This window comes from Rhinoderma darwinii, chromosome 12 (genome assembly GCF_050947455.1).
Source record: "Rhinoderma darwinii isolate aRhiDar2 chromosome 12, aRhiDar2.hap1, whole genome shotgun sequence".
NCBI lineage: Eukaryota > Metazoa > Chordata > Amphibia > Anura > Rhinodermatidae > Rhinoderma > Rhinoderma darwinii.
Window position 1 is genome coordinate 3,220,735 of NC_134698.1, and position 27,460 is coordinate 3,248,194.

Here is a 27,460-nt window from a genome sequence, read left to right on the forward strand (position 1 = left end):
CTGTAATGAGCGACGATGGATAATAGAGCAAGTGGATTGGCGCTCATCCAGCTCCATGGAGCAATCACCGATACCGTAGGTGCCCAAACAATCATTACTGCCAACATTCAGGCACGTATAGTCGGAACCACGTCCCTGTTCACACAAGGCAAAGTGCTGGGATGGATGGATGGATGGATGGATAGATAGATAGATAGATAGATAGATAGATAGATAGATAGATAGATAGATAGATAGATAGATAGATAGATAGATAGATAGATAGATTCATGACATCACCGCACAATAGATATAGTTGATGACATCATCAATCACATGTGTTATATTCTACAAAATATTGTATGAAGAAGTTGAAATCAATGATAGAAAACAATTATTTACATCTCAGACACTTACCAAGATACTGAGGGTCCACACGAGGGGAGAAGAGACCAAATTTTATAAAAATTGGGAGAATGAAGCCAAAGCGCACCCACTCGATGACATAGAGAGGAGGGCGGCCCGCGTCCTGGAAGAGGCTGCACGGCAGCACCGCACGCTCTCCTACACGGCCAACCACAGCCTGAGCGTCTGAACGGATGATACCTGAGGGGAGAAGAGACCGGAGTGATGGAGGGAAGATGGATATCCATACACAATACATCAACAGTCTGGAGGTAGAGGAGCGATACTCTGCAGATCTGTAGAGAGGACAGTGGTGTAATAATCTGCAGGATATATCACTATGTATCTGTCAGGAGGTGGAGGAGCGATGTTCTGCAGATCTGTAGAGAGGTCAGTGGTGTAATAATCTGCAGGATATATCACTATGTATCTGTCAGGAGGTAGAGGAGCGATGTTCTGCAGATCTGTAGAGAGGTCAGTGGTGTAATAATCTGCAGGATATATCACTATGTATCTGTCAGGAGGTAGAGGAGCGATGTTCTGCAGATCTGTAGAGGTCAGTGGTGTAATAATCTGCAGGATATATCACTATGTATCTGTCAGGAGGTAGAGGAGCGATGTTCTGCAGATCTGTAGAGAGGTCAGTGGTGTAATAATCTGCAGGATATATCACTATGTATCTGTCAGGAGGTAGAGGAGCGATGTTCTGCAGATCTGTAGAGAGGTCAGTGGTGTAATAATCTGCAGGATATATCACTATGTATCTGTCAGGCGGTGGAGGAGCGATGTTCTGCAGATCTGTAGAGAGGTCAGTGGTGTAATAATCTGCAGGATATATCACTATGTATCTGTCAGGAGGTGGAGGAGCGATGTTCTGCAGATCTGTAGAGAGGTCAGTGGTGTAATAATCTGCAGGATATATCACTATGTATCTGTCAGGAGGTAGAGGAGCGATGTTCTGCAGATCTGTAGAGAGGTCAGTGGTGTAATAATCTGCAGGATATATCACTATGTATCTGTCAGGAGGTAGAGGAGCGATGTTCTGCAGATCTGTAGAGAGGTCAGTGGTGTAATAATCTGCAGGATATATCACTATGTATCTGTCAGGGGGTAGAGGAGCGATGTTCTGCAGATCTATAGAGAGGTCAGTGGTGTAATAATCTGCAGGATATATCACTATGTATCTGTCAGGAGGTAGAGGAGCGATGTTCTGCAGATCTGTAGAGAGGTCAGTGGTGTAATAATCTGCAGGATATATCACTATGCATCTGTCAGGAGGTAGAGGAGCGATGTTCTGCAGATCTGTAGAGGTCAGTGGTGTAATAATCTGCAGGATATATCACTATGTATCTGTCAGGAGGTGGAGGAGCGATGTTCTGCAGATCTGTAGAGAGGTCAGTGGTGTAATAATCTGCAGGATATATCACTATGTATCTGTCAGGAGGTAGAGGAGCGATGTTCTGCAGATCTGTAGAGAGGTCAGTGGTGTAATAATCTGCAGGATATATCACTATGTATCTGTCAGAAGGGTAGAGGAGCGATGTTCTGCAGATCTGTAGAGAGGTCAGTGGTGTAATCTGCAGGATATATCACTATGTATCTGTCAGGAGGTGGAGGAGCGATGTTCTGCAGATCTGTAGAGAGGTCAGTGGTGTAATAATCTGCAGGATATATCACTATGTATCTGGCAGGAGGTAGAGGAGCGATGTTCTGCAGATCTGTAGAGAGGTCAGTGGTGTAATAATCTGCAGGATATATCACTATGTATCTGTCAGGAGGTAGAGGAGCGATGTTCTGCAGATCTGTAGAGAGGTCAGTGGTGTAATAATCTGCAGGATATATCACTATGTATCTGTCAGGAGGTGGAGGAGCGATGTTCTGCAGATCTGTAGAGAGGTCAGTGGTGTAATAATCTGCAGGATATATCACTATGTATCTGTCAGGAGGTAGAGGAGCGATGTTCTGCAGTTCTGTAGAGAGGTCAGTGGTGTAATAATCTGCAGGATATATCACTATGTATCTGTCAGGAGATAGAGGAGCGCTGTTCTGCAGATCTGTAGAGAGGTCAGTGGTGTAATAATATGCAGGATATATCACTATGTATCTGTCAGGAGGTGGAGGAGCGATGTTCTGCAGATCTGTAGAGAGGACAGTGGTGTAATAATCTGCAGGATATATCACTATGTATCTGTCAGGAGGTAGAGGAGCGATGTTCTGCAGATCTGTAGAGAGGTCAGTGGTGTAATAGTCTGCAGGATATATCACTATGTATCTGTCAGGAGGTAGAGGAGCGATGTTCTGCAGATCTGTAGAGAGGTCAGTGGTGTAATAATCTGCAGGATATATCACTATGTATCTGTCAGGAGGTAGAGGAGCGATGTTCTGCAGATCTGTAGAGAGGACAGTGGTGTAATAATCTGCAGGATATATCACTATGTATCTGTCAGGAGGTGGAGGAGCAATGTTCTGCAGATCTGTAGAGAGGTCAGTGGTGTAATAATCTGCAGGATATATCACTATGTATCTGTCAGGAGGTAGAGGAGCGATGCTCTGCAGATCTGTAGAGAGGTCAGTGGTGTAATAATCTGCAGGATATATCACTATGTATCTGTCAGGAGGTGGAGGAGCAATGTTCTGCAGATCTGTAGAGAGGACAGTGGTGTAATAATCTGCAGGATATATCACTATGTATCTGTCAGGAGGTGGAGGAGCGATGTTCTGCAGATCTGTAGAGAGGTCAGTGGTGTAATAATCTGCAAGATATATCACTATGTATCTGTCAGGAGGTGGAGGAGCGATGTTCTGCAGATCTGTAGAGAGGTCAGTGGTGTAATAATCTGCAGGATATATCACTATGTATCTGTCAGGAGGTAGAGGAGCAATGTTCTGCAGATCTGTAGAGAGGACAGTGGTGTAATAATCTGCAGGATATATCACTATGTATCTGTCAGGAGGTAGAGGAGCAATGTTCTGCAGATCTGTAGAGAGGACAGTGGTGTAATAATCTGCAGGATATATCACTATGTATCTGTCAGGAGGTGGAGGAGCAATGTTCTGCAGATCTGTAGAGAGGTCAGTGGTGTAATAATCTGCAGGATATATCACTATGTATCTGTCAGGAGGTAGAGGAGCGATGTTCTGCAGATCTGTAGAGAGGTCAGTGGTGTAATAATCTGCAGGATATATCACTATGTATGTCAGGAGGTGGAGGAGCGATGTTCTGCAGATCTGTAGAGAGGTCAGTGGTGTAATAATCTGCAGGATATATCACTATGTATCTGTCAAATTAGAGGAGCGATGTTCTGCAGATCTGTAGAGAGGTCAGTGGTGTAATAATCTGCAGGATATATCACTATGTATCTGTCAGGAGGTGGAGGAGCAATGTTCTGCAGATCTGTAGAGAGGTCAGTGGTGTAATAATCTGCAGGATATATCACTATGTATCTGTCAGGAGGTAGAGGAGCGATGTTCTGCAGATCTGTAGAGAGGTCAGTGGTGTAATAATCTGCAGGATATATCACTATGTATCTGTCAGGAGGTGGAGGAGCGATGTTCTGCAGATCTGTAGAGAGGTCAGTGGTGTAATAATCTGCAGGATATATCACTATGTATCTGTCAGGAGGTGGAGGAGCGATGTTCTGCAGATCTGTAGAGAGGTCAGTGGTGTAATAATCTGCAGGATATCACTATGTATCTGTCAGGAGGTGGAGGAGCAATGTTCTGCAGATCTGTAGAGGGATCAGTGGTGTAATAATCTGCAGGATATATCACTATGTATCTGTCAGGAGGTGGAGGAGCGATGTTCTGCAGATCTGTAGAGAGGACAGTGGTGTAATAATCTGCAGGATATATCACTATGTATCTGTCAGGAGGTAGAGGAGCGATGTTCTGCAGATCTGTAGAGAGGTCAGTGGTGTAATAGTCTGCAGGATATATCACTATGTATCTGTCAGGAGGTAGAGGAGCGATGTTCTGCAGATCTGTAGAGAGGTCAGTGGTGTAATAATCTGCAGGATATATCACTATGTATCTGTCAGGAGGTAGAGGAGCGATGTTCTGCAGATCTGTAGAGAGGTCAGTGGTGTAATAATCTGCAGGATATATCACTATGTATCTGTCAAATTAGAGGAGCGATGTTCTGCAGATCTGTAGAGAGGTCAGTGGTGTAATAATCTGCAGGATATATCACTATGTATCTGTCAGGAGGTGGAGGAGCGATGTTCTGCAGATCTGTAGAGAGGTCAGTGGTGTAATAATCTGCAGGATATATCACTATGTATCTGTCAGGAGGTGGAGGAGCGATGTTCTGCAGATCTGTAGAGAGGTCAGTGGTGTAATAATCTGCAGGATATATCACTATGTATCTGTCAGGAGGTGGGGGAGCGATGTTCTGCAGATCTGTAGAGAGGTCAGTGGTGTAATAATCTGCAGGATATATCACTATGTATCTGTCAGGAGGTGGAGGAGCAATGTTCTGCAGATCTGTAGAGGGATCAGTGGTGTAATAATCTGCAGGATATATCACTATGTATCTGTCAGGAGGTAGAGGAGCGATGTTCTGCAGATCTGTAGAGAGGTCAGTGGTAATAATCTGCAGGATATATCACTATGTATCTGTCAGGAGGTGGAGGAGCGATGTTCTGCAGATCTGTAGAGAGGTCAGTGGTATAATAATGTGCAGAATATATCACTATGTATCTGTCAGGAGGTAGAGGAGCGATGTTCTGCAGATCTGTAGGGAGGTCAGTGGTGTAATAATCTGCAGGATATATCACTATGTATCTGTCAGGAGGTGGAGGAGCGATGTTCTGCAGATCTGTAGAGAGGTCAGTGGTGTAATAATCTGCAGGATATATCACTATGTATCTGTCAGGAGGTGGAGGAGCAATGTTCTGCAGATATGTAGAGAGGTCAGTGGTGTAATAATCTGCAGGATATATCACTATGTATCTGTCAGGCGGTGGAGGAACAATGTTCTGCAGATCTGTAGAGAGGTCAGTGGTGTAATAATCTGCAGGATATATCACTATGTATCTGTCAGGAGGTGGAGGAGCAATGTTCTGCAGATCTGTAGAGAGGTCAGTGGTGTAATAGTCTGCAGGATATATCACTATGTATCTGTCAGGAGGTAGAGGAGCAATGTTCTGCAGATCTGTAGAGAGGTCAGTGGTGTAATAGTCTGCAGGATATATCACTATGTATCTGTCAGGAGGTGGAGGAGCGATGTTCTGCAGATCTGTAGAGAGGTCAGTGGTGTAATAATCTGCAGGATATATCACTATGTATCTGTCAGGAGGTGGAGGAGCAATGTTCTGCAGATCTGTAGAGTGGTCAGTGGTGTAATAATCTGCAGGATATATCACTATGTATCTGTCAGGAGGTAGAGGAGCGATGTTCTGCAGATCTGTAGAGAGGTCAGTGGTGTAATAATCTGCAGGATATATCACTATGTATCTGTCAGGAGGTAGAGGAGCGATGTTCTGCAGATCTGTAGAGAGGTCAGTGGTGTAATAATCTGCAGGATATATCACTATGTTTCTGTCAGGAGGTGGAGGAGCGATGTTCTGCAGATCTGTAGAGTGGTCAGTGGTGTAATAATCTGCAGGATATATCACTATGTATCTGTCAGGAGGTGGAGGAGCGATGTTCTGCAGATCTGTAGAGGTCAGTGGTGTAATAATCTGCAGGATATATCACTATGGCGGCCTGTGTGAATAGACTGCTCACCGCCTCTCAATGATCATTAGAGAAATGAAAAGGGAGTTATGGGAAAATAAGAAGTGTTCTCCAATTTGGACTCCTTCAAACATAACAGAGAGAATGGACAGGGGAGGAGTTAACAGGGACTGTGCATTTCTGTGAAGCCTGGGTGACCCTGTGACTAAATGACCGCTCCATAACCGCTACAAATGGCTGCTGTAAGCTAGCTACTTCCTAGAGCCAGGCACACTTACCTTCAACGCAGTAGAATGACAGGCTGAGGAAGAATATCCAGGAAGCCCAATGCATAGCACACACTTGCCAGCCACACACAGGCAGACGGCCACAGTAAATTCAGCTGTCCTTTCATGCAGCATCAGGAGACCCAATGCAGTGACCTCCAGCGCGCCTGAACCCTCCGCAGCACAGAGATGTAGTGACAAAACTCACTGCCTGATAAATGTCACAGTCCCCGGCCGGAGTTTAACCCCACGATGCTGAAGAATCACCCCGAGGCGTCAGATGAACCTCCAGTCATTAAGAAATATCCAGAATTACTGGAGTGTGGAGCCGCCGCTTGTCGTCTTCTCCCCTGGTGGGGCACACGTCCCGGGCCGCAGAGCGTTGCCTTACAGACCTGCAGAGAACAGAGAAGTTCATGAGTAGTAACCACCAGCGCTCCCCGCAGATCAAGGTCAATATTTACTCAGTCCGCACCTATCTACAAAGTGTCCCATGCAATAAACTCTGAACAGGGGCGAAGCAAACAGCAGATTCCTGCACCAGCAGAACAGGAGCAAATCACAGAGACAGGAGGACCACATCTACATGACCATGACCGGTCACCGCTGAAGAGGTATATACAGTGATATCACTAGCTCTATATACCGGAGATCCGGGTGTAGTACTGATCGCTATACTCTAGATGACCTCTCACCAGTGATGTATATACAGTGATATCACTAGCTCTATATACTGGAGATCCGGGTGTAGTACTGATCACTATACTCTAGATGATCTCTCACCAGTGATGTATATACAGTGATATCACTATATACTGGAGATCCGGGTGTAGTACTGATCACTATACTGTAGATGACCTCTCACCAGTGATGTATATACAGTGATATCACTAGCTCTATATACTGGAGATCTGGGTGTAGTACTGATCACTATACTCTAGATGACCTCTCACCAGTGATGTATATACAGTGATATCACTAGCTCTATATACTGGAGATCCGGGTGTAGTACTGATCACTATACTCTAGATGACCTCTCACCAGTGATGTATATACAGTGATATCACTAGCGCTATATACTGGAGATCCGGTGTAGTACTGATCACTATACTCTAGATGACCTCTCACCAGTGATGTATATACAGTGATATCACTATCTCTATATACTGGAGATCCGGGTGTAGTACTGATCACTATACTCTAGATGACCTCTCACCAGTGATGTATATACAGTGATATCACCAGCTCTATATACTGGAGATCCGGGTGTAGTACTGATCACTATACTCTAGATGACCTCTCACCAGTGATGTATATACAGTGATATCACTAGCTCTATATACTGGAGATCCGGGTGTAGTACTGATCACTATACTCTAGATGACCTCTCACCAGTGATGTGTATATACAGTGATATCACTAGCTCTATATACTGGAGATCCGGGTGTAGTACTGATCACTATACTCTAGGTGACCTCTCACCAGTGATGTATATACAGTGATATCACTAGCTCTATATACTGGAGATCCGGGTGTAGTACTGATCACTATACTCTAGATGACCTCTCACCAGTGATGTATATACAGTGATATCACTAGCTCTATATACTGGAGATCCGGGTGTAGTACTGATCACTATACTCTAGATGACCTCTCACCAGTGATGTATATACAGTGATATCACTAGATCTATATACTGGAGATCCGGGTGTAGTAGTGATCACTATACTGTAGATGACCTCTCACCAGTGATGTATATACAGTGATATCACTAGCTCTATATACTGGAGATCCTGGTGTAGTACTGATCACTATACTCTAGATGACCTCTCACCAGTGATGTGTATACAGTGATATCACTAGCTCTATATACTGGAGATCCGGGTGTAGTACTGATCACTATACTCTAGATGACCTCTCACCAGTGATGTATATACAGTGATATCACTAGCTCTATATACTGGAGATCCGGGTGTAGTACTGATCACTATACTCTAGATGACCTCTCCCCAGTGATGTGTATACAGTGATATCACTAGCTCTATATACTGGAGATCCGGGTGTAGTACTGATCACTATACTCTAGATGACCTCTCACCAGTGATGTGTATATACAGTGATATCACTAGCTCTATATACTGGAGATCCGGGTGTAGTACTGATCACTATACTCTAGATGACCTCTCACCAGTGATGTATATACAGTGATATCACTAGCTCTATATACTGGAGATCCGGGTGTAGTACTGATCACTATACTCTAGACCTCTCACCAGTGATGTATATACAGTGATATCACTAGATCTATATACTGGAGATCCGGGTGTAGTACTGATCACTATACTCTAGATGACCTCTCACCAGTGATGTATATACAGTGATATCACTAGCTCTATATACTGGAGATCCGGGTGTAGTACTGATCACTATACTCTAGATGACCTCTCACCAGTGATGTATATACAGTGATATCACTAGCTCTATATACTGGAGATCTGGGTGTAGTACTGATCACTATACTCTAGATGACCTCTCACCAGTGATGTATATACAGTGATATCACTAGCTCTATATACTGGAGATCCGGGTGTAGTACTGATCACTATACTCTAGATGACCTCTCACCAGTGATGTATATACAGTGATATCACTAGCTCTATATACTGGAGATCCGGGTGTAGTACTGATCACTATACTCTAGATGACCTCTCACCAGTGATGTATATACAGAGATATCACTAGCTCTATATACTGATCACTATACTCTAGATGACCTCTCACCAGTGATGTATATACAGTGATGTCACTAGCTCTATATACTGGAGATCCGGGTGTAGTACTGATCACTATACTCTAGATGACCTCTCACCAGTGATGTATATACAGAGATATTACTAGCTCTATATACTGATCACTATACTCTAGATGACCTCTCACCAGTGATGTATATACAGTGATGTCACTAGCTCTATATACTGGAGATCCGGGTGTAGTACTGATCACTATACTCTAGATGACCTCTCACCAGTGGTGTATATACAGTGATATCACTAGCTCTATATACTGGAGATCCGGGTGTAGTAGTGATCACTATACTCTAGATGACCTCTCACCAGTGATGTATATACAGTGATATCACTAGCTCTATATACTGGAGATCCGGGTGTAGCACTGATCACTATACTCTAGATGACCTCTCACCAGTGGTGTATATACAGTGATATCACTAGCTCTATATACTGGAGATCCGGGTGTAGTACTGATGACTATACTCTAGATGACCTCTCACCAGTGATGTATATACAGTGATATCACTAGCTCTATATACTGGAGATCCGGGTGTAGTACTGATCACTATACTCTAGATGACCTCTCACCAGTGATGTATATACAGTGATATCACTAGCTCTATATACTGGAGATCCGGGTGTAGTACTGATCACTATACTCTAGATGACCTCTCACCAGTGATGTGTATACAGTGATATCACTAGCTCTATATACTGGAGATCCGGGTGTAGTACTGATCACTATACTCTAGATGACCTCTCACCAGTGATGTATATACAGTGATATCACCAGCTCTATATACTGGAGATCCGGGTGTAGTACTGATCACTATACTCTAGATGACCTCTCACCAGTGATGTATATACAGTGATATCACTAGCTCTATATACTGGAGTTCCGGGTGTAGTACTGATCACTATACTCTAGATGACCTCTCACCAGTGATGTATATACAGTGATATCACTAGATCTATATACTGGAGATCCGGGTGTAGTACTGATCACTATACTCTAGATGACCTCTCACCAGTCATGTATATACAGTGATATCACCAGCTCTATATACTGGAGATCCGAGTGTAGTACTGATCACTATACTCTAGATGACCTCTCACCAGTGATGTATATACAGTGATATCACTAGCTCTATATACTGGAGATCCGGGTGTAGTACTGATCACTATACTCTAGATGACCTCTCACCAGTGATGTATATACAGTGATATCACTAGCTCTATATACTGGAGATCCGGGTGTAGTACTGATCACTATACTCTAGATGACCTCTCACCAGTGATGTATATACAGTGATATCACTAGCTCTATATACTGGAGATCCGGGTGTAGTACTGATCACTATACTCTAGATGACCTCTCACCAGTGATGTGTATACAGTGATATCACTAGATCTATATACTGGAGATCCGGGTGTAGTACTGATCACTATACTCTAGATGACCTCTCACCAGTGATGTATATACAGTGATATCACTAGCTCTATATACTGGAGATCCTGGTGTAGTACTGATCACTATACTCTAGATGACCTCTCACCAGTGATGTATATACAGTGATATCACTAGCTCTATATACTGGAGATCCGGGTGTAGTACTGATCACTATACTCTAGATGACCTCTCACCAGTGATGTATATACAGTGATATCACTAGCTCTATATACTGGAGATCCGGGTGTAGTACTGATCACTATACTCTAGATGACCTCTCACCAGTGATGTATATACAGTGATATCACTAGCTCTATATACTGGAGATCCGGGTGTAGTACTGATCACTATACTCTAGATGACCTCTCACCAGTGATGTATATACAGTGATATCACTAGCTCTATATACTGGAGATCCGGGTGTAGTACTGATCACTATACTCTAGATGACCTCTCACCAGTGATGTATATACAGTGATATCACTAGCTCTATATACTGGAGATCCGGGTGTAGTACTGATCACTATACTCTAGATGACCTCTCACCAGTGATGTGTATACAGTGATATCACTAGCTCTATATACTGGAGATCCGGGTGTAGTACTGATCACTATACCCTAGATGACCTCTCACCAGTGATGTATATACAGTGATATCACTAGCTCTATATACTGGAGATCCGGGTGTAGTACTGATCACTATACTCTAGATGACCTCTCACCAGTGATGTGTATACAGTGATATCACTAGCTCTATATACTGGAGATCCGGGTGTAGTACTGATCACTATACTCTAGATGACCTCTCACCAGTGATGTATATACAGTGATATCACTAGCTCTATATACTGGAGATCCGGGTGTAGTACTGATCACTATACTCTAGATGACCCCTCACCAGTGATGTATATACAGTGATATCACTAGCTCTATATACTGGAGATCCGGGTGTAGTACTGATCACTATACTCTAGATGACCTCTCACCAGTGATGTGTATACAGTGATATCACTAGCTCTATATACTGGAGATCCGGGTGTAGTACTGATCACTATACTCTAGGTGACCGGTCACCAGTGATGTGTATACAGTGATATCACTAGCTCTATATACTGGAGATCCGGGTGTAGTACTGATCACTATACTCTAGATGACCGGTCACCAGTGATGTGTATACAGTGATATCACTAGCTCTATATTCTGGAGATCCGGGTGTAGTACTGATCACTATACTCTAGATGACCTCTCACCAGTGATGTGTATACAGTGATATCACTAGCTCTATATACTGGAGATCCGGGTGTAGTACTGATCACTATACTCTAGGTGACCGGTCACCAGTGATGTGTATACAGTGATATCACTAGCTCTATATACTGGAGATCCGGGTGTAGTACTGATCACTATACTCTAGATGACCTCTCACCAGTGATGTATATACAGTGATATCACTAGCTCTATATACTGGAGATTGGGGTGTAGTACTGATCACTATACTCTAGATGACCTCTCACCAGTGATGTATATACAGTGATATCACTAGCGCTATATACTGGAGATCCGGGTGTAGTACTGATCACTATACTCTAGATGACCTCTCACCAGTGATGTATATACAGTGATATCACTAGCTCTATATACTGGAGATCCGGGTGTAGTACTGATCACTATACTCTAGATGACCTCTCACCAGTGATGTATATACAGTGATATCACTAGCTCTATATACTGGAGATCCGGGTGTAGTACTGATCACTATACTGTAGATGACCTCTCACCAGTAATGTATATACAGTGATATCACTAGCTCTATATACTGGAGATCCGGGTGTAGTACTGATCACTATACTCTAGATGACCTCTCACCAGTGATGTGTATACAGTGATATCACTAGCTCTATATACTGGAGATCCGGGTGTAGTACTGATCACTATACTCTAGATGACCTCTCACCAGTGATGTATATACAGTGATATCACTAGCTCTATATACTGGAGATCCGGCTGTAATACTGATCACTATACTCTAGATGACCTCTCACCAGTGATGTATATACAGTGATGTCACTAGCTCTATATACTGGAGATCCGGGTGTAGTACTGATCACTATACACTAGATAACCTCTCACCAGTGATGAATATACAGTGATATCACTAGCACTATATACTGGAGATCCGGGTGTAGTACTGATCACTATACTCTAGATGACCTCTCACCAGTGATGTATATACAGTGATATCACTAGCTCTATATACTGGAGATCCGGGTGTAGTACTGATCACTATACTCTAGATGACCTCTCACCAGTGATGTATATACAGTGATATCACTAGCTCTATATACTGGAGATCCGGGTGTAGTACTGATCACTATACTCTAGATGACCTCTCACCAGTGGTGTATATACAGTGATATCACTAGCTCTATATACTGGAGATCCGGGTGTAGTAGTGATCACTATACTCTAGATGACCTCTCACCAGTGATGTATATACAGTGATATCACTAGCTCTATATACTGGAGATCCGGGTGTAGTACTGATCACTATACTCTAGATGACCTCTCACCAGTGATGTATATACAGTGATATCACTAGCTCTATATACTGGAGATCCGGGTGTAGTACTGATCACTATACTCTAGATGACCTCTCACCAGTGATGTATATACAGTGACATCACCAGCTCTATATACTGGAGATCCGGGTGTAGTACTGATCACTATACTCTAGATGACCTCTCACCAGTGATGTATATACAGTGATATCACTAGCTCTATATACTGGAGATCCGGGTGTAGTACTGATCACTATACTCTAGGTGACCTCTCACCAGTGATGTATATACAGTGATATCACTAGCTCTATATACTGGAGATCCGGGTGTAGTGCTGATCACTATACTCTAGGTGACCTCTCACCAGTGATGTATATACAGTGATATCACTAGCTCTATATACTGGAGATCCGGGTGTAGTGCTGATCACTATACTCTAGGTGACCTCTCACCAGTGATGTATATACAGTGATATCACTAGCTCTATATACTGGAGATCCGGGTGTAGTACTGATCACTATACTGTAGATGACCTCTCACCAGTGATGTATATACAGTGATATCACCAGCTCTATATACTGGAGATCCGGGTGTAGTACTGATCACTATACTCTAGATGACCTCTCACCAGTGATGTATATACAGTGATATCACTAGCTCTATATACTGGAGATCCGGGTGTAGCACTGATCACTATACTCTAGATGACCTCTCACCAGTGATGTATATACAGTGATATCACTAGCTCTATATACTGGAGATCCGGGTGTAGTACTGATCACTATACTCTAGATGACCTCTCACCAGTGATGTATATACAGTGATATCACTAGCTCTATATACAGGAGATCCGGGTGTAGTACTGATCACTATACTCTAGATGTCCTCTCACCAGTGATGTATATACAGTGATATCACTAGCTCTATATACTGGAGATCCGGGTGTAGTACTGATCACTATACTCTAGATGACCTCTCACCAGTGATGTATATACAGTGATATCACTAGCTCTATATACTGGAGATCCGGGTGTAGTACTGATCACTATACTCTAGATGACCTCTCACCAGTGATGTATATACAGTGATATCACTAGCTCTATATACTGGAGATCCGGGTGTAGTACTGATCACTATACTCTAGATGACCTCTCACCACTGATGTATATACAGTGATATCACTAGCTCTATATACTGGAGATCCGGGTATAGTACTGATCGCTATACTCTAGATGACCTCTCACCAGTGATGTATATACAGTGATATCACTAGCTCCATATACTGGAGATCCGGGTGTAGTACTGATCACTATACTCTAGATGACCTCTCACCAGTGATGTATATACAGTGATATCACTAGCTCTATATACTGGAGATCCGGGTGTAGTACTGATCACTATACTCTAGGTGACCGGTCACCAGTGATGTGTATACAGTGATATCACTAGATCTATATACTGGAGATCCGGGTGTAGTACTGATCACTATACTCTAGATGACCTCTCACCAGTGATGTATATACAGTGATATCACTAGCTCTATATACTGGAGATCCGGGTGTAGTACTGATCACTATACTCTAGATGACCTCTCACCAGTGATGTATATACAATGATATCACTAGCTCTATATACTGGAGATCCGGGTGTAGTACTGATCACTATACTCTAGATGACCTCTCACCAGTGATGTATATACAATGATATCACTAGCTCTATATACTGGAGATCCGGGTGTAGTACTGATCACTATACTCTAGGTGACCTCTCACCAGTGATGTATATACAGTGATATCACTAGCTCTATATACTGGAGATCCGGGTGTAGTACTGATCACTATACACTAGATGACCTCTCACCAGTGATGTATATACAGTGATATCACTAGCTCTATATACTGGAGATCCGGGTGTAGTACTGATCACTATACTCTAGATGACCTCTCACCAGTGATGTATATACAATGATATCACTAGCTCTATATACTGGAGATCCGGGTGTAGTACTGATCACTATACTCTAGATGACCTCTCACCAGTGATGTATATACAATGATATCACTAGCTCTATATACTGGAGATCCGGGTGTAGTACTGATCACTATACTCTAGGTGACCTCTCACCAGTGATGTATATACAGTGATATCACTAGCTCTATATACTGGAGATCCGGGTGTAGTACTGATCACTATACTCTAGATCAGGGGTCTCAAACTCGGCCGGGTAAATGGGCCGCATATAGAAAAAATGGGAAGTTGACGGGCCGCATTACTTTCAAATTTGATACAATACAAAATTATTGTTAAACAATTAGTTATTTGAACCACTATAACACTATATTACTAGAATAATAGCGCTAGGTTTAAATTTGAGATATTTCTCCACGTGCTTATTTCAACAATCCAGCTTTCCAGTTTAAGTGTCGCTAAATGCAGTCCGGCGGCTCAGTTAGCACACATGTCAAGATTGGGCAGCCCCTTTTTAGATAGTGCCGCAGTGCCCTCTGTGGATGCTGCCGCAGTGCCCTCTGTGGATAATGCAACACACCCCTAGATAAGGCCACAGTGCCCTCTGTAGAGAAGGCCACAGTGCCCTCTGTAGAGAAGGCCACAGTGCCCTCTGTAGAGAAGGCCACAGTGCCCTCTGTAGAGAAGGCCACAGTGCCCTCTGTAGAGAAGGCCACAGTGCCCTCTGTAGAGAAGGCCACAGTGCCCTCTGTAGAGAAGGCCACAGTGCCCTCTGTAGATAAGGCCACAGTGCCCTCTGTAGAGAAGGCCACAGTGCCCTCTGTAGATAAGGCCACAGTGCCCTCTGTAGATAAGGCCACAGTGCCCTCTGTAGATAATGCAACACACCCCTAGATAATGCCAGGGTCCTCTTCAGATACTGTCACACACCCACTTGTAGATAACGCCACAGTGCCCTCTGTAGAGGCTGCCACAGTGCCCTCTGTAGAGGCTGCCACAGTGCCCTCTGTAGAGGCTGCCACAGTGCCCTCTGTAGAGGCTGCCACAGTGCCCTCTGTAGAGGCTGCCACAGTGCCCTCTGTAGAGGCTCCCACAGTGCCCTCTGTAGAGGCTGCCACAGTGCCCTCTGTAGAGGCTGCCACAGTGCCCTCTGTAGAGGCTGCCACAGTGCCCTCTGTAGAGGCTGCCACAGTGCCCTCTGTAGAGGCTGCCACAGTGCCCTCTGTAGAGGCTGCCACAGTGCCCTCTGTAGAGGCTGCCCCAGTGCCCTCTGTAGAGGCTGCCCCAGTGATGTCAGGGGCTTGCCCGGAGCTGGAGTCCCAGGCAGAGCGCTAGTAGGCTCTTCCTGGGACTCCAGCTGTGCTCCTGACATCACTGGGACTCCTGCTCTGGGGAAGCCCCTGACATCATTGTCGATGTATGGACAGCGATGTCAGAGGCTTCAACAGAGTCCCGGAGCAGAGCCGATAATAGTGCTCTGCCCGGGACTCCGCTCTGAGGAAGCCCCAGACATCGCTGTCCATATATGGGCAGCGATGTCAGGGAATTCCACAGAGTCCCGGAGCAGAGCCGACACCAGCGCTCTGCTCGGGACTCCGGCTCTGGGGAAGCCCCAGACATCGCTGTTCATATGTGGACAGCGATGTCAGGGAATTCCACAGAGTCCAGGAGCAGAGCCGACACCAGCGCTCTGCTTCGCTCTGGGCAAGACCCTGACACACTGTCCATATATGGGCAGTGTTGTCAGGGAATTCCACAGAGTCCCGGAGCAGAGCCGACACCAGCGCTCTGCTCGGGACTCCGGCTCTGGGGAAGCCCCAGACATCGCTGTTCATATGTGGACAGCGATGTCAGGGAATTCCAGAGTCTCGGAGCAGAGCCGATACTAGTGGCTCTGTGTCCCGCGGGCCGCAGATGACAGCCCCAGGGGCCGCATGCGGGCCGCGTGCTTGAGGCCCCTGCTCTAGATGACCTCTCACCAGTGATGTATATACAGTGATATCACTAGCTCTATATACTGGAGATCCGGGTGTAGTACTGATCACTATACTCTAGATGACCTCTCACCAGTGATGTATATACAGTGATATCACTAGCTCTATATACTGGAGATCCGGGTGTAGTACTGATCATTTTCAGATGTGCCCACTTTCTACCTATAGTCGTAACCACTGTCTGACCATACTCCTTTCATAGCAGGCCAAAAAAAAATTTGATTGGCAGCTCGAAGGCCAAAGGATTAAACGAATATTCCAGGAGGAACTTGATCCATCAACTTCAGACTCAACCATAAACCCTGAGAACTTTTCCAGAACAGCAGAGGAATGTTCACAAGAAGAGATTCACAGCATCGACTATATTTTTCCAGCCAACCATTATACATTGCAGACGAGCCTGGAACCCACCGCCCGCCGCCGCCGCCGCCACAGACACAAGTTTCATTCTTCTACATTTAATTTTCCCAAAATCTGGAATTCTATATAAATATTCTCTTTTCTTGATGCTCAGAATCGTGTTCTCAGACTGACACCTCAGAATATTTATTTTTATACTCAAGTCGCTAAATAAGAATAAGAAAATAGTTTATTTTTCTTGGATAGAAGTTTGGAAAAAAATGGGCACTTTGAATTTCTTGCCATGTTGGACGGACATTTAATATCCCAATGATAATTGAAACAGCCCTACGAGGTTTTGGCAAAGAGCTGCGTCAGCCAATATAAGACAGATGTCTCAGAAGAAAACGACTTTGAGCCCTCCGAGCCTTGTCTCCTTTCGTGCAAGCTTCACGAGACAACTAACGGAAACCCGACATCTGGAGAACTACAAGTAACAGCAAGCCTAAAGAGGGAAGACCTTCTTTAAAGGGCATTATTAGGGCAATTGGACATTATAGGGGGGTGCTCCACTCAAGGGAGAACCACTTTCAAATGAATGGCCGCCACGTAATACTATATTTCCCCTGTAGTGGCCGCTGCAGGAAAAATGTCTGGCTGGCGATCGCCTGATTGCCTCAGGGACTCCTATGTAAAAAGAGGTGGTCTATGGGAGCGAATGACAGCTTTGCAGACTTGCTTTCCATAACAATGGTGTGGATTGGCCGTAGGTAGGGGCTGTGATGTCACGGGACCTCAGATAACCGCATCCTCTTTTTTGTCATATTACTAAAAGGGCAATTCCACTCATTCCTAAAGCATACCCTGAATATTCATGTGCGATTGTGGTTAACCCCAATATCCCATTTCCAATAGGTTTCACTTACAGGAGTGCTGGAAGCTAAGATATGAGGAGTTGTTTGTTAGGCTCCTCACACTGTGCAGTCGTTTTAAGCTGTCCCGGTGTCTGCCTGTGACATGAAGGGAACAAGGTAGTCACCAGTAATTTTCTTTGCTTGACTAGCCAAATATTAGCTCTATAGGGTCAAAAAATCTTTTACTACCTCTTTCCCCCCTGTAGAGCCGCAATTTTGTCAGCAAAAAAAAAATCACCAGTGACCACCTTGTTTCTTTTTAGTGTAAGCATCCTAACAAACAACTCCCCATATCTCAGCTTCCTGGTTTCTATCCACGTAATGGCTGCCTCCGTGGCTTGTAAGCACCTGGAACACTTTAAGAGCTGGTACATAAGAGTCACCGGCTGTAAACCTTGGGAACGGCGCCAGTTCATGATGTCCTGAAGGACGGAGCGCAAGGGAAAAGCTGATCAGACCTTGACAAGGATTGAAAGACGTCCAGTCTCTTTTGGGGCAGAATAGAGTAACATCTGTGGAGGAGTCCGGGTCTGAGAGCGCTGGGACAGAGGGACATAACACAGGTACATACCGGACAATGTCATCATCACGTTATTAATATTAGCTGACACATTTTACTATTGGTTTGGCCTCCATATTTCTAATACAATTGTGGATATGCAAATTATCTGTGCCATGACATCATTATCACATTGATAGCTACACCCTCACCAAATTATATTTGTTAGCCATGACCTCGTTGACATCGTACCCTCTTTCATGACTTGTCACTTTTTATAGCCACACCTTCAGTGACATCATATCCTCAGTGACATCAATACTTGTAAGCCCTGCACTCCGTGACATCACAGCATGAGTGACACATCCTATAGTCGCTCCTTCAGTGACACCATATCACCCAATTTAACCATAGCCCTACCCGCAGTACCATCATACCTACTAATGTAACCACAGCCCTGCCCTCAGTGACATCATAACATTCAATGTAAATATAGCCCTGCTCCTAGTGACATCACAGCATTCAATGTAACCATAGCCCTGCTCTCAGTGACATCATACCATACAATATAACCATAGCTCTGCTCTCAGTGACATCATACCCATACAATAAAACCATAGCTCTGCTCTCAGTGACATCATACCATACAATGTAACCATAGCCCTGCTCTCAGTGACATCATACCATACAATATAACCATAGCCCTGCTCTCAGTGACATCATACCATACAATATAACCATAGCCCTGCTCTCAGTGACATCATACCATACAATATAACCATAGCCCTGCTCTCAGTGACATCATAACATACAATATAACCATAGCCCTGCTCTCAGTGACATCATACCATACAATAACCATAGCCCTGCTCTCAGTGACATCATAACATACAATATAACCATAGCCCTGCTCTCAGTGACATCATACCATACAATATAACCATAGCCCTGCTCTCAATGACATCATACCATACAATATAACCATAGCCCTGCTCTGTGACATCATAACATACAATATAACCATAGCCCTGCTCTCAGTGACATCATACCATACAATATAACCATAGCCCTGCTCTGTGACATCATAACATACAATATAACCATAGCCCTGCTCTCAGCGACATCATACCATACAATATAACCATAGCCCTGCTCTCAGTGACATCATACCATACAATGTAACCATAGCCCTGCTCTCAGTGACATCACACAATCCATTGCTGCAGGTCACATTGCATAGTTACAATCTCTAATGTGTCACTACAAACAAAGTTGACGAATCATATTTTACTTAGTCTACTTTAAAGAGACAAAGCTCAGACTTCAGTTCCCCTAAATCCACCCTAAAATATTTCTATATGGGGATCCCCTACTCGGAAATTCTCAAGATATCAGGATCCTAAGATTTGCTTGACAAAGAAGTTGCCTCCTCAGTGTTTATGTCGTCCTATCCGAATAGCGTCATGCCCGGCCACCTCTGCCCCATGCTTCGTATAAATGATGAACTACTATAGTCCCGGACCTCTGAGAATTTTACAATAGGGTTTTCAATATTAATGAAGGGTGGGGGGGGAATGCCCTACATTGTAGCTATAAACATGGGAGAAATGGGTCAGGGAGGGGGTCAAGGGCTCCAATCATGTTTGTTGCTCATATAGCAACTAGTGGGGGCAGCTATGGGGGTATTATACTGTGGGGGCCGCTATGGGGAGCTTTATACTGTGTGGGGGCAGCTATGTGGGGCAGGCAATATACTGTGTGGTGGCATTATACTGTGGGGGGCAGCTATGGGGGACATTATATTGTGTCGGGGGCGGCATTATACTGTGTGGTGGCATTATACTGTGGGGCAGCTATGGGGAACATTATACTGTGGGGGGCGGCATTATACTGTGTGTGTTGGCATTATACTGTGGGGGCAGCTATGGGGGGGCATTATATTGTGTGGGGGACAGCATTATACTCTGTGGTGGCATTATACTGTTGGGGCAGCTATAAGGGGCATTATACTGTAGGGGGCATTATACTGTGGGGGGCAGCATTATACTGTGGGGGCAGCTATGGGGGGCATTATACTGTGGGGGGCATTATACTGTGGGGGGGCAGCATTATACTGTGGGGGCAGCTATGGGGGGGCATTATATTGTGTGGTGGCATTATACTGTGTGGGGAGCGGCATTATACTGTGGGGGGCGGCATTATACTGTGGGGGCAGCTATGGGGGGCATTATACTGTGTGGGGAGCGGCATTATACTGTGGGGGGCGGCATTATACTGTGGGGGCAGCTATAAGGGGCAGCTATGAGGGGCATTATACTGTGGGGGGCAGCATTATACTGTGGGGGCAGCTATGGGGGGCATTATACTGTGGGGGCATTCATGGGGTCTGATGGGCAAGGCAGCTGGGCATAGGCGTTTGCAGGGGTCTGGTGGTGTTGGGGAGGAGTAGGGGGGCCCAAAGCTGGATTCTTGCTCCAGGGCCCATGAGCTTTTAGCTATGCCACTCCCAGGCAGACTGCTAGTAGCGTTCTGCCAGGACTATGGATCTGGGGTTGCCCTTGACAACACTGTCCATATATGCACAATGACGTCAGGGGCTGTGTGACACTACCTGGGGGGCTGTGTGGCACTATCAACAGAGGGCGCTAGATTTATGGGGGTACAAACTGGGGGCCTAACGTCTATATGGGGGCACAAAGTGACGTTTTTTGCCATTTTACTGCCGCCGTGAGTTCCCCCTCAATGGGGCCCACTGTGTCGCCCAAGGGCCCACATAAACCTGATCACACCCAAGACATTCTGAAATGTATGATGATGTCATATGTGATAACCTCACAACCGTGACATCATAATGGGTTTCAGATAAGGTGCAAACAGCCGATAAGATTGCTGAAAGTTTTCCCTTTCAAGAAGTTGTGTCCGACGATTATAAGATAATCAACATTATTACAGCAGGAAGGATATGCACTTCTTATACACATGACCCATGAAGCCAGATATATAAATATTACTATGTGGTATCTATGTTGTTACATAGGACTGCCAGTTACACCAACTACATGGTCTGGACTCAGAGAATTATCACTGTGGTGTTACATAGGACTGCAACGAACACCTACTCTACTATAGATTACGGAGCAGAGATGATGCAGCCCCCAAGGGGTTACATGACAAATTCAGCTCTGCTACAAGTTCCAACAACACGACTTGATGATCAGTTCCACAAGTTCTCTCACTAATCCCATTCTGAACAATGAATAAGTCAACCAGGCGGATGGCCGGGATTTACAAACACGAAACGTCACCAAAAATAGAATTTACGGCCAAGAATGCAGAAAAATTATTCAAAAAATAAGTAAATAGAAATAAAAATCCAATGTTATAATAGAAACGGGAAATCTGATTCTGTAAGAGGTCGACAAACAAAGTACTCAAGGAAGGAATGTATGTAAAAAAAAAAAATTGAAAAAAAATATAAGTGAATAAAAAAAAATAATAATATACCACAAAAAATGAGTATAAAAAAGAATAGGAAAAAAAACCTGATTTTTTTTATAAAAATACAAAAATAAATAATAATAAAAAGGTATAATACAATAAAAGTAAATGATTAAAAACAATAAAAAGAAATAAAATAAAAGATAACACGCATACTATAGGACATCTACAAACGTTTTGAGTCCTGATTGTCGTTGAAGCGGCCGCCATGCCCAGGTGGTGGTTGGGTAATTAAAAAAAACGATATATAGTAAAAGGCACAAAAAGTTGCAGTTTGGACATATCAGTGGAGGCCCGAGGCCCAGGTGGGTGATGACAGGTGTGTCGTGCACGGGGCTACGCGTTTCGCTTTCTATAGATCCATTACTCGTTCTCACCAAGTTAACCTCCCAGCTGCCACATGGTACACAGGGTATTTAACACCGGCACCCCCCCTCCCCCATAACAAGGGTCTGCCATCATACCACAAGGTGCCGACTGCTTTGTAAGGAGACACTTTACCCAGGCCGTTGCCAAACCCATAGAGCAGGTTTGACTGTGAGCCTATTCTTCTTCTTCAAGTGTTTTTTTTATTTTATTCTGCAGCCGCTGAATTTACAAGAAGGAGAGAGCGGAGGAGGGCGGACCCCACACCCCATCGCCCCGAGGCTATAAAATCCCCGTGGAGACAAAGTGAGGCCTCGGGATTTGGATTCATCCCCGACTGAAATAGTTTTATTGTGGCACGAAGGGAATAAAGGCCTTTACCATACGATGTGATACATTGTTACCAATATTATTCCACATCGCTGCTACTGACGGGCACTTATCCCGACACCGAGTCCCCCCTACCCTCAGGATTACCCCACTGACGGATAGGCACGGGCATAAAGGGAATAATTGCCATTTTATTGGCCCGTCCAGTCTTCGAGGTGATCCTGCCCCTCACATCCATTGTCTGCGTGGATAGGAAGAGATAATACGGATAACAGTCCTTTGTCCCTCCGAAGGACCATAATCCCAGATAACACCCCGCTATTACCCCTCTGTCTCTGTGACCTTGACTCGGATCCCTCCAGGCATTAGATTGCAAGCTCTTCTGCCCACTTCTACTTAAAGATAAACATAAATCCCAATCCACGGGGGGTGGACGTCAGTTTACCCATAGAAGTGGCTCATAATATAAAAGTCGTCGTTGCCCCTGGACCTAGAGAGTTTGATGAATATTCAGGCACCGGGGCAGGTGGAGGTGATGCAAATACTTGGCGAAGGGAGGAGGTTGCGACGGGAATGGCTGCACCCCCAAATCCTCACCTCGTGTTGGATAAACCTAGGACTGTTTTATGGGGTGACGGAGGGGCGCGCGTAGTCAGTAGCCCAAATAACACTACAAAAAAACACAAAGCTACAAAGAAACGGCAGGGATTTGGGGGCCACCCAAGCCATAAATCCACTGACAAGTAATGTGAACGTCCCGGCAGATAGAGACGCCCGGGATCTCTCCTGCCACACACAAAGCAGGTGCCACAAAGACGCCCGTGACCTGAGGAGGGAGGGGGGTGCACGATAGAAGGAAAAAAACTAAAATAATTGGATCAAACAAAAAGATCAACAAGTCTAGCACTTGGCGACATCTGACGGTGAAGGGCGCAGCCTCTCAGTGCTCGGCGCGGGGGACCGGAGGGATGTACACAATGCGTTAGGGTACGGCGGGCTTACCTGGCGGAGCAGGGCCCATGGACTTCCTGGAATATAAGCATGGAGAAGGGCTGGTGTGGAAGTCCTGGTGGCCGGACCACCTAGCACACCATTGCGGGCTGGAGCTGGACCACCCTTGTGCCTCTCCTACAACCAGATCCACCCTCTACCTGTTGCCAGCGTGCAGGGGATCCTTCTTCTGCAACGCCACATTAGTTGCGATGCTATTCTGGAGGTGGGAGGCTGGCAGGGACCTCCCGCCTCATGGGATAACGTTGCACATGCTTGAGGTGCACCCCAAAAAAATGCTAGATCCGCTGTTTTTGCAAATCTCTCCAGGGACAATGGATGGTGCATGTACCTGTGGCTCAGCCGCACCTGCTATAGGTGGTCCCAGAGCTGACGGGCAGGGGGATCATGCAGGGCAGAGAAGCTTGCACTCCGCTCTCCAAGCTCCTGTGTCTTAATTCCCCCCCTTCTCTCCTCCTTTCTATTCCTGCCTGAACTCCCTGCCAGCCTGCAACTTGCAAACATAATAGTAGGTGTGCCCCATGATGCTGTAGCCCACCCACTCTTTCAATCAAGCGCCCATTGTTTCCACAGCAACAACCAATGAAGCGCCAGGCTGCCAGAACAGCCCTGCCGCTCTCTACCCATCACAGGCTCCGCTGCTGCAGCCAATAAGCCGGGAGCAAAGGTGCATAATGGGTAATGTAGTCCTGTGCACAGGCTGTAGGCATAACTGCTGCGTTGTCTCCCCCTGGTGGCTGGTTTGCAGACTGCACCACACCTAAGAGAGTTTCCGTAGAAACGTACAAATTCGGACATTTACCCCAAAAACTTTTAAGAACAGAAATAAAGCCGGGTCCACAATCAGGCAACAGTTCACTTGTTCTTCAGGACTGTAATTTGCGTCTGTAAACCGTAAACACGTGCAGATATTTTACCACCATTTTCAATAGAAAATAATTGGGGTTGTAGTACACATCCGGATGGTTGAATATCTGCATTGCCTCATATAGAAGATTCTCCGATGATTAATGTTACAGCGAGCCAGAAAAAAATGTGAAGCGCGTCCCATAAAAGTTCCTATTGGTGGATGGATTTTCATTGTTCGGAAAAAAACGTTGCCCCCATAGATATTATTGGTAGGAGAGTTCGGTATTAATCATGTCAGCCGAATTAAACAAATTTTAATTTATTTTTTATTTTTACTGGATTAGCAATAAATGGCGCCCCCTGGTGGCCACTTGAGTCAACTCTAAAAACGATTAAAATAAAATGTTTAATGTATAGAATATTTACATATAGAAAGAAAAAATTGCAATCACTCCTGATCCTTATGATGAGACATTTTATTTTTTTGGGGGGTGGAGCAATTCTTAGGGGCGGAGCATGCTAACAATTTACATGAAAAGTGGATCACCACTGCAACCTCTGCACCCCTAATAGCTGCACCACTGGGACAGGACCTGAGGAAATATCCCAAAAAGAGAATCTGGGTAATAATTGACATTTTGAAAGTTTTTTCTTTAAAAAAAATAAAATTAAAAAAAAATAATAATATTCCCCCGATTCTGTCTGCTCCGTGATCACTTGCGTTTTATGCCCTCTGTTCACGTCCGTTCCGATGAAGATGGAGGCCGCCTACGTTTTCCCACCGGATGATTTCCTGACAATATAAATTGAAGACAATTTTTGACAATTTCCGGATTAGCAGGAAATCCAGACCATCGGTTTCCGGATTACCAGAACTTTCCTGTATTAGGGAACTGCAAATGACTAATATTTTGCGAAGTGGCTCCAGACATGGTGGACATTGACTATAAAGCGGCTGCCTATCATTAAGATGTGGAAATAGCGCCCCCTAGTTCAACAATAGTAGGAAACTGATCAAGCAACATTTTTTAAACCACATTTTTTGTGTTGTTTTTTTCCCATAGTATTAAGTCATTATAACATGATTGTGTCATAGGTAATTTGGTTCTTGGGAGGCGATGCAGCGTTCACTGATGTCCTCCCTGGGATCGCTGTGCATGTGGCCCCCGCCCTGCCCGTCCTGGTGGGCCAGTAATAACACGCCGAGTGCTTGGCTGGCGATTCCTTTGTCCGTCGTGATCCTGTGATTATTTTCCCCTCCGGACGCGGCTCATTGTAACAAGCTTTAGATATTTCTAGACAGACACAACCGGATGACGGAGGGTCAGGTTCTGCGCCCCCACACTCATTATTGACCCGTGCCTGTAAATGATGACATCAGTCACTGACCACGTGTCCCCCACAGCTGAACCCTCCTTGGGCGTCCTGTATGTGCCTTCTATACAGGATCCATATACAGATGACTATAGATCGCCCCCTTGTGGCAGAAAAGGAGGATGAAACTGAACAATTAGAATGACTGAGATAAAGTAGGAGGGGGGCCCATGGCTAACACAAAATGAGGCCCCCTCCTCTCCTGCTGATAACCCTCAGTCAGCTGCACCGCACTTTAAGCCCTCTGCCCTGTGTACACCCATTAGTCTTTCTACCCCCCCCCCCCCTGCAGAAGGCTACAGCTCCGCAGGGCTTGTGCAGCGTTACACAATCCTCACAGTGCTGCCGATCTTCAGACGAGCATAGAAGGGTGGACCTGGCGCCAAAATAACTTTTCTCCAAGGCCTTACATGCCATAGTTGCGGCCCCCAGCCCTTGTAAAGAAGGGGCCCGGCCCATCGCTATGAAGGATAAAGCCAGCGCCATATATCAATGCCATGGCATGCCCGTCTGGTAGGAATGCCGCTGTCATTGTAGTGTCGGGAGCAGGGTCAATCATTTTGTTACGGATGGGCGGAAATGTAGCTTCTATTTTCTTAGTGGCGGGGCCCGGGTCTCCGGCTTTACATGGCCGCTTATCTGTATTTATGGCTAAAATAGTGAGAAATCCTTAAGTGGCGCCGCAGCTAATTCACCATAATCCGGGGGGTTTCCAGATCTGCGTCCGTCATGTGGTAACTCGTGACGCTCACAAGCGGATTAACAATTCCTAATAAACTCCTTCCCTCCGCCAGACTCTGATCCCGCGTAACATATCACTCCGACCTTGTCAGTAATAGGGTCACTAAGGGGTCTGTCCTGCCGGAGGTTTACCCATCAGATACGCCATCACCTGGTACCAGTGGTATACATGGATGAGAGGGGTGCCGGGCTTTGCCACCCACAGTGCCAGGCTTTGCTCCCCATGAAGGGCCTGGTGTTTGTTTTTATGACCCTCGGGCACATTCCCCACCACCGTGTTACTAGCAACTAGTTTCTAGTAGAGGTTCTCACCATTCAGCCAGTACCAGGGCTGGGCCCCCTCTCTCTGGGGCCCCCATAGTCGCATGGTCAGCCGCTATGGCACGTATGCCTTGCATGTCGTATACAGGGGTAAGGATCATGCTGGGTATCAGGACATAATGAGGGTAACACG

At 45.1% G+C, this 27,460-nt stretch overlaps 1 protein-coding gene across 1 annotated transcript in view; it reads right to left on the reverse strand.

The window, feature by feature from the left end:
* Window positions 1–24,538, reverse strand: part of IGSF9 (immunoglobulin superfamily member 9) — a 51,869-nt gene extending 27,331 nt beyond the window's left edge. Inside the window, exons 1-3 of the mRNA XM_075844537.1 lie at window positions 24,034–24,538; window positions 6,339–6,721; window positions 397–585 (exon numbers count right to left, since the gene is read on the reverse strand). Coding sequence (XP_075700652.1) covers window positions 397–585; window positions 6,339–6,393 — 244 coding nt within the window. The 5' untranslated portion in view covers window positions 6,394–6,721; window positions 24,034–24,538. The remainder of the gene's footprint in view (window positions 1–396; window positions 586–6,338; window positions 6,722–24,033) is intronic.
* Window positions 24,539–27,460: the final 2,922 nt, after the last annotated feature.